The sequence below is a fragment of the Macaca fascicularis genome, chromosome 1 (assembly GCF_037993035.2).
Source record: "Macaca fascicularis isolate 582-1 chromosome 1, T2T-MFA8v1.1".
In the NCBI taxonomy this organism is placed as follows: Eukaryota; Metazoa; Chordata; class Mammalia; order Primates; family Cercopithecidae; genus Macaca; species Macaca fascicularis.
The window spans coordinates 140,554,140-140,562,958 of record NC_088375.1 but is presented as its reverse complement, the minus strand read 5'-3'; the positions used below and the strand labels follow the sequence as shown (position 1 = coordinate 140,562,958).

At 45.5% G+C, this 8,819-nt stretch overlaps 1 protein-coding gene and 1 non-coding gene across 2 annotated transcripts; both read left to right on the top strand.

The window, feature by feature from the left end:
- Positions 1 to 786: 786 nt before the first annotated feature.
- LOC141407663 (uncharacterized) lies at positions 787 to 3,239 on the top strand. The gene has a single exon (XM_074001355.1). It carries the CDS (start codon positions 1,092 to 1,094, stop codon positions 1,704 to 1,706), a length of 615 nt encoding a protein of 204 aa, XP_073857456.1. The 5' UTR covers positions 787 to 1,091; the 3' UTR covers positions 1,707 to 3,239.
- TRNAR-UCU (transfer RNA arginine (anticodon UCU)) lies at positions 1,999 to 2,083 on the top strand. Its single transcript is given in 2 exon segments — positions 1,999 to 2,035; positions 2,048 to 2,083. It is a non-coding gene; the product is annotated as a tRNA-Arg (tRNA).
- Positions 3,240 to 8,819: the final 5,580 nt, after the last annotated feature.

Genomic DNA, 8,819 nt, shown 5'->3' with positions numbered 1-8,819 from the left:
AAGCGATTCACAATCGGCATCCTTGCACGTTCTCGCTAGATGTGCCAAGAATGCAAGACCCTGATCACGCTTTACTTGGGCCATTTCTTGGCGTTGTGTTTGCAGCGAGCAATCTTGAGGGATGAGGTAATGTCTCCCTATGGAACAAAGAGCAGGCTTGCTTACTGCTCACTATAACATGGTGGGTTCCCCAAGCTCAGCATTCCTCTTCTGTAATGCAACCCATCTTCTGTGTAAGCATGCATCTGGGCCCGTGTGCTTCGTTCCTGTGAGAATTGGGGTCCAGAGAGCCAACTCAAACATGACGACACTCTGGCTATTGCTTTTGCTGTAATAGTCTTTTATCTCTGACTCAGAAGTCTGGTGTGTTCTGTCAGCATTCACGAAACCGTGCAAGCTAACACGTTAGTTTGCAAACATAACAAAATATCAGATTCATCACAGTTCTCCACGCTCCCTAGCTGGGTGTCCCTACACAAGTTTTTCAACCTCTCTTAGCTGCAGTTTCCCTTCTTTATATTGTAAAGGGGAGAGTGGTATGTATCCGCCTCATAGCTTTGTCTTGGGGTTAAGTTAAATAAGACCGTAAAATCCCTACCACACTAGACTTTTCCCGGATGTTCCCTTTCCCTCTTTGAACTCTGCCAGAGACTATTCCGCACTGAGGCCTGGCGATGCTGGGCAGGGGCGGGTACGGGTAGAGCACAGAGTGGGCCGCGGCTGGCGGGTTTGGTGCAGAAGCGGGCTGTGGCCAAGCCGGGAGAGCGCGCCCAGCGGACGCCCTGCGAATCTTCCTTAGGCGGGGCTGGGGCTGCGGCGAGCTAATAAGAGTGGGAGCCGGGCGTTCGGTCTCGCCGCGGCAGTAGCAGAGCAACCACGCGGCTTTGACAGTCCATTTCAAAGGACTTCGGGGTCTTGCGGATGGGGATCACTGCGGGCACTGGAGACCTGCAGGCCCCCACTCATCTGCCTCTCAGATTCGTGGCAACCGCACCCTTCCGGGCAGCGGCGCCAGGCCCTCTGCCGTCCCAGCCGCTCACAGCCACCGAGAAAACCCGGCGGCCGCGCTCGAGCGCGCGCCCTCCGGCCACATGCACCCGCACACGCATGCTCCCAGCGCTCCCACGCGTGCTGGCACCCTCCCAGCTTCCGCCCACGCAGTCGCGGGCCCCGGCGCGCGGGCTCCGGGCGGCTGCGCGGCGTCCTTGGAGGCAGGTGCTGGCTGGAAGACGAGCTGTCGGAGGATGCTGCGGCGCGGGGCGCGTCGCCCCCCTCAGTCCACCAGAGCCCGGATACCTCAGAAATTCGGCTCTGGGTCTGTGGGGAGCGAAATGCAACCCAAACCCCATTTTTCCGAACCCCGCGCAAATAAACATGCACAAGCACGCACACAGACGTCGCCGCGGCTGGCGCTCGCCGCCTCAGGTCCAGGCTGGCCGCCGGCCGGCCCGGGCCGCGAGGGAAGAACCCAGGCCCGAGAGGGGTCGCCGCCTACGTCTCGCAGCCCGAGGGGCGGCAGCTCGGCCTCGGCCGCTCACAGGCGCGACGTAAGTGCCCGGCGTCACCGGCCCTGCCTAACGGTGCAACGGCCGGCCTGGGCCTGCAACTCTGGGGTCCCGGTCGGGCTGGAGCGGCCGCCGGAGAGACCTGGTAGGCGGGGCGCTTGGGGCAGGAAGGGAGCCGGGGAGGGAAAAGCGCGACTGTGATTTGTACGGCTGGGCCCGGACCGTAAAGGAGACCGGGTTGCGGCTGCCCTCACACCGACCACCTGGGACCGGCGGACTGCGGCCGCCCTTCGCTCAACTGGGTCGCCGACCTTGTTGAGGGGCGACCACTGCGGGAAGGCCGGGAGCCTGCGGCCCGCGTTTGAGGTGAATGGCAGTGCCCTGAGTGCGGCGGCTGGGTCTCGGTGACACTGACGACTGGAGGGGCGGTCGGAAGAGCGCGGTGCCGTCGCCTTTGGCTTAACATGGCAGATGCGCCGAGACTCCAACAGGTGGCTCCGTGGCGCAATGGATAGCGCATTGGACTTCTAGAGGCTGAAGGCATTCAAAGGTTCCGGGTTCGAGTCCCGGCGGAGTCGTAACGCTTTTTATCCCTCCCCCTCACAATCTACTTTCTGCCCCTGTCATGTCTCCTATTTCTTTTTTTTTTTTTTTTTTTTTTTTTTTTGCTAAACGGTTTAACTTGTCTCTCATTCCCTGCTCTCGCAGTTCACTGCATTCGGCTCTTGGGGTCCTTTGCTCTTAAGCGGCTCGAAGGGTCCCGAGCCCCTCAGCTCCCCGGGCCTCGGTGGCTCAGGGCCCGGCTCAGCCGATTCGGCAGTCGATCTAGGTCCTGAGAAGAGCGACGGCGGCGGCGGCGAAGGAAAAGCGACAGCGAAGCGAGGGCTGGCGGTTTCGGCCTAAAGGAAAGTGCAGGGGAGGCCCGGGTCTCGGGTGACACCCGCACGCCTCGAGCGGGATTGTGGCTGCGAGGGAGGGACGAGAAAACGCGCCTACGCCCTGCGTGCGCTGTGCTACCTCTCCAGCATGGAGGCTTCCAGATGAGCAGGCACCCGAATCCCAGCGGGAGCCCGTCAAAAATGGGGATTTCTGCCGTCACTCTGGGACTCTTAATTCGGTCCGTCTGGGGCGGGGCCCAGGAATCTGCGTTTCTGATAAGGTCACCTGCTCCCCTCCCCCATTATTCCAGTGCAAAGAGGTCCTAGGCCCACTACCCATCAGCTCCTCAAGACAGGAGTTACTGTATCTTTTTCTGACAACTGTTAGCTTTGCACAAGGTTAGCAAATAAATCCAGGAATGAATGGAATCTTAAACTCGTAAAAAACAATGAAAGGTAATTCACACAAAAGATACAAAATCCAAAATTGTCAAAAAAGGTACAGGGAAAAGTAAGCATCCTTGTTATTCCTATAGGCCAGCCTCGCAATTCTCTCCGCAAGCCATTAGTGGTAATGGTTTCTTGGAAATATTTTCAGATTTATTTTATGCCCATATCAGCATTTTTAACATATTTTGTCATAAATATGTCATAAATAACTGTGTTATTGATATATGTGATATGTATCCTTTTAAAAACACAAATTGTAGTATGCTATACTTGCTTGTTTTACTTATGAATACATGTAGAGCTGCCTTGTTCCATTGTACATATGTATGGTAATGATTTAACAGCCCCTAATAGCTGGACATTTAGATTTCCAGTATTTTCCTATTACAAACAATGCATCAGTGAACATCCTTGTTCTTATATTATTGTATACAAGTACAGGTACATCTATCTGTAGGATAGATTCCTAGAAAGTTGAATTGCTGGTTCAAAGTTTTGTGCGTTCTTAATCTGTACATTTTTTTTTTATATATATTGGCAAATTGCCCCTTAGAGATTGTATCCATTTTTCTCTCCCTAGCAATGTGTGAGAGTGCCTGTTTCCCCACAGCCCACATGTTCTCAAAAGGTGGTTTCTAGCTGTGATTTTAATTCATGTCTCTTATATTGATTTTTAAAAATTTGTATTTATATTATTATTATTATTTGAGACAGGGTCTTATTCTGTTGCCCAGATTGGAGTGCAGTGGCACTATCACAGCTCATTGCACCCTCAACCTCCTGGGTTCAAGCAGTGCTTCCACCTCAGCCTTCCAGGTAGTTGGAACTACAGGTACATGCTGACACACCAGGCTAATTTTAAAAATTTTTTGTAGAGATGAGGGTCACTCTATGTTGTCTAGGCTGGTGTTGAACTCCTGGACTCAAGTGATCCTCCCATCTTGACCTCCCTAAGTGCTGGGATGACAGACGGGAGCTACTATGCCTGGCCTATGTCTTTTATTATGAATCAAGATGAATATCTTTCCATACGGAGAATAATTTGTAATTTTTTTCTTGTGATTTATCTGTTCTTGAGTTGTGTTCATTTTTCTGTGGTATCATGGAAAACAGCCCTTTGTGATATATGTTACAATTATTCTTTTTCAGTCTTTTTGTCATTTGATTTGTTTATGGTATTTTGTTTTGTTTTTCTGTCTTACAGAAATTCATGTATTGGGATTTATCAGTCTTTTATGGCTTCTAGGTTTGGGGCCGTACTACACTCAGATTATTTCTTTTTTTTTTTTTTTTTTTTTTGAGACGGAGTCTGGCTCTGTCTCCCAGGCAGGAGTGCAGTGGCGGGATCTCAGCTCACTGCAAGCTCCGCCTCCCGGGTTTACGCCATTCTCCTGCCTCAGCCTCCCGAGTAGCTGGGGGACTACAGGGGCCCGCCACCTCGCCTGGCTATTTTTTTTTGTATTTTTTTAGTAGAGACGGGGTTTCACTGTGTTAGCTAGGATGGTCTCGATCTTCCAACCTCGTGATCCGCCCGTCTCGGCCTCCCAAAGTGCTGGGATTACAGGCGTGAGCCACCGCACCCGGCCAGATTATTATTTCTTTAATGGCTTTATTTTTATGGTTTTATTTATCTTTGCTTCATCTGGAATGTGTTTTTGTGTAAGGAGTGAAGTGGGAGTTTTGTCCCAAAATCACTTTTAATGAACACTCCTTATCTACACGATGTCATTTGAAATGCCACATATATATACACACACACACACATATACACACACATACATACATACATATATATATATATATATATATTTTTTTTTTTTTTTTTTTTTTTAAGCAGAGTCTTGCTCTGTTGCCCAGGCTGGAGTGCAGTGGTGCAATCTCAGCTCAGTGCAACCTCCATCTCCCAGATTCAAGCGATTCTCTTGCCTCAGCCTCCGGAGTAGCTGGGATTACAGGCGCAGGCCACCACACCTGGCTAATTTTTGTATTTTTAGTGGAGATGACGGGGTTTTGCCATGTTGGCCAGGCTGGTCTTGAACTCCTGAGCTCAGGCGATCCACCTGCCTTGGCCTCCTAAAGTGCTGAGATTACAGGTGTGAGCCACGACGTCCGCCCCACATTTATAATTTTCTAAATTCCCACATGCATATGGGTTTCTGGATTCTCTTCTGCATATGGTTTTCTGGATTATCTGCTCTATTCCACTGACTTTTCTGTCTTAATTTTGATTCACCAGAACTGTGCTGTTTTACCATTTGGTAGGGTCAGTCCTCTCTCATTACTCTTTTGTTTTTTTTTTAAAGATTTTTCTACCTGTTCTTGAATTATTATTTTTCCTCAGCGAATAATAATAGTTAGCACTTATTTGGCACTTGTTATATGCCAGGTACTATTCTCAGTGCTCTATGTATCTTCATTTAATCCTCCTGACAGCCCTACCAGGCAGATACTATTATCCCCTTTCATAGGAGAGGCATCTTAGACAGCGAGATTAAGTAACTTGTGCAAGGATATGCAGTTAATAAGCAACAAGCCTGGATGAGAACCCAGAAAGGCTGGGTCTATGGGTAAAACCACAATTCCTTATCATCTTTTCACATGAGCTTTAGCTACAGCTAGTCTGGCTCTAATTTTAGGAGGTTTTTTTGTTGGAGTCATGTTATATTTATAGATTGAAATAGAACTGGGCCAGGTGCTGTGGCTCATGTCTGTAATCCCAGCATTTTGGGAGGCCAAGGCAGGTGGATTACTTGAGGCCAGGAATTTGAGATGAGTCTGGCCAACATGGCGAAACCCCGTCTCTACAAAAAATATAAAAATTAGCTGGGCATGTTGGCACATGCCTGTAATCCCAGCTGCTTGGGAGGCTGAGGCATGAGAATCACTTGAACCTGGGAGGTGGAGGTTGCAGTGAGGTGAGATCGTGTGACGACACTCCGGCCTGGGTGACAGAGCCAGACTCTGTCGAGAGAGAGAGAAAGAGAGAGAGAGAGAGAGAGAGAGAGAGAGAGAAAGAAAGAAATGAGAATTGAACTAATTAGGATGTTGAATCATCCTGTGTAAGAGCAGCAGGAGGAAATAAAGAACAACTATGCCTTTTCATTTTCAGTCCTTCTGTGCTCTTCTGGAGTGTGTTAAGTATAAATCTTGACTTTTTTTAAAGTTTATTCCCAGATAGTTTATCTTTTTTTGTTGGAATCCTTTCCTCCACTATGTTTTGTAACTCATTATTTATATATAAGAAGGCTTTTGCTATTTTAAATAATAATTTTGTATCTCATTAAATTATCTTACTATTTAAAATAGTTTTTCAGTTCTAAATCACAATGAGATACCACTTCACACCCAGTAGGATGGCTGTAATAAAAAAGACAGACAATACAAGCATTGGCAAGGATTGGAACCCTCATACATTGCCAGTGGGGATGTAAAATGTGTGGCCTCTTTGGAAAACAGTTTGGCAATTCCTCAAAAAATTAAATACTAGAGTTAGGACCCAGCAATTCCACTTCTGGGTATATCCCCAAGAGAACTAAAAACATATGTCCACACAAAAATGTGTACAGGAATATCTATAGCAGCATTATTTTTGTTGTGGTGATTGAGACAGGGTCTCGCTGTGTTGTCCAGGCTGGAGTGCAGTGGAGTGCAGCGGCATGATCACGGCTCACTGCAGCCTCGACCTCTTGAGCTGAAGGGAGCCTCCCATCTCAGCCTCCCAAGTAGCTGGGACTACAGGCGTGCACCACCACGCTCTGCTAATTTTTGTATTTTTTGTAGAGATGGGGTTTCGCCATGTTGCCCCAGGCTGGTCTCGAACTCCTGGGCTCGAGTGATCCGCCTGCCTCAGCCTTCCAAAGTGCTGGGATTACAGGTGTGAACCACCGTGCCCGGCTAGCATTGTTTTTAATAACCGGAAAGTAAAAACAATCCAGATGTCCATCAAATGATGATTGGATACACAAGATCTGGTATACCTATTTGATGAAATATTATTCAGCAAAAAAAAGGAAGTAGTGATTCATGTTACAATATTAATGAGCCTTGAAAGCATGCTAAGTGAAAGAAGCCAGTCACAAAAGACCACATATCGTATGATTCCATTTATATGAAATGTCTAAAATAGGCAAATCCATAGAGACAGAAAGTAAATTAGTGGTTGCCAGGCATTGGGAGTGGGGAGAATGTGATGTGACTGACTGCTAATGGATATGGGGTTTCTTTTTGGGATGATGAAAATGTTCTGGAAGTAGTGGTGATAGTTGCACAATTATGAGTATACAAAAATCCATTGTATTATGCACTTTCAAATGGGTGAATTTTATAAGTGAGTTATATCTCAATTTAAGAAAGGAAAAATAGTTTTTCAGTTAGACTAAGTTGTGTTACCTGGAAATATACTCAAATTATAAGTTTACTTTTTCCTTTCTAATTTTTATGCTTAATATTATTTTTCTTGTAATAGCATCAGCTAGTACAGTATATCCAGAAAATGTTAAATAATTTTTCATGATAATGGTGATAGTGGACTTCTTTGACTTGTTCCTGGTCATTATAGAAATAGAAATGCTTCTCCACTAAGCATGACGCTGGCTTTTGGGGTTGGTGTGGCATGAGCACACACACGTTTTATCACATTAAGAAAATACCTATCCCTATTTGTCTATAATCTATGGAGATTTTTCTTTGATCTAATATTCCATGATACATTAACAGATTTTCTAATATTTAACTCATTTTACATTCTTGAAATGATGCTACTTGGTTGTGGTGTATACTGATTTTAATATTTTATAATTTTTGCATAGTTAGAAAGATTGACATTTAATTATCTCTCCATCATAAAATGAATAGCAAGTACAGCATTGTTTGTAATGGCTCCCAAACTGGAAATAACCTAGATGTTCGTCAGTAATAGTCTGTTTAAAGAAAGTGTGTACATGTATAGAATTAAATACAATGAAGACATTTAAAAAATGAGATCTATATATACTGCTATATCCAAGAATATCCAAGATTATGTGAAAAAATAAGATATGCAGATGAATATTTTAAATGAGATTCCATTTGTGTTAAATAATGCCCATAGTAACAGTAGAAATTATGTATGTTTACTCCTATCATTGTGCATGCATAGATGATTTCTAGAAAGATATTCAAACAATTAGCAGTGGTTACTTTAGGGTAGTGCTGGGTTGGGGGAAGCAGTGGTATGAAGGGAAGAGCCTTCCTTTTTACTGTATACCTGTATGTAATATTTCAGGTTTTTTCTTAATAAGCCCATCTTACCTTGATAATAAAAAGTTAATTTTAAAAAAGTTAAAGGTAGGCCAGGCACGGTGGCTCATGCCTGTAATCCCAGCACTTTGGGAGGCCGAGGTGGGTGGATCACCTGAGGTCGGGAGTTCGAGACCAGCCTGACCAATATGGAGAAACCCCGTCTCTACTAAAAATACAAAATTAGCCAGGTGTGGTAGTGCATACCTGTAATGCCAGCTACTAAGGAGGCTGAGGTTGGAGAATCGTTTGAACCCAGGAGGTGGAAGTTGCACTTCAGCCTGGGCAACAAGAGCAAAACTCTGTCTCAAAAAAATAAAATAAAATAAAATAAAATAAAATAAAAAAAACAATGCTAAAGAGGAAGGAAAAAAGAATACCTACCTGTTCCTGGATCACTTTCAGACAGGTAGCTGTAATACTGCTTATCCATTAAATATTTCTCAAACTTGGTTTTTAAAAAACATTTATTGACCCCTTATGCTCTACTATATGTCCAATCTCAGTGATTAATAAGCCCATTAGGAGCCCATCTGTTAAGCATCTCTAGGAACTCCTTCTGATACTATTGGAGAAACATATAAATACGTCTTTTCAGAGTGATTCCAGCAGGGATCATATCTTGGACGTCTTGTACACTGTGTTGAAGAGTGTGGACTTTACCCTAAAGGCAATGGGAAACCACTGAATAGTTTTTAGTTGAGAAGCA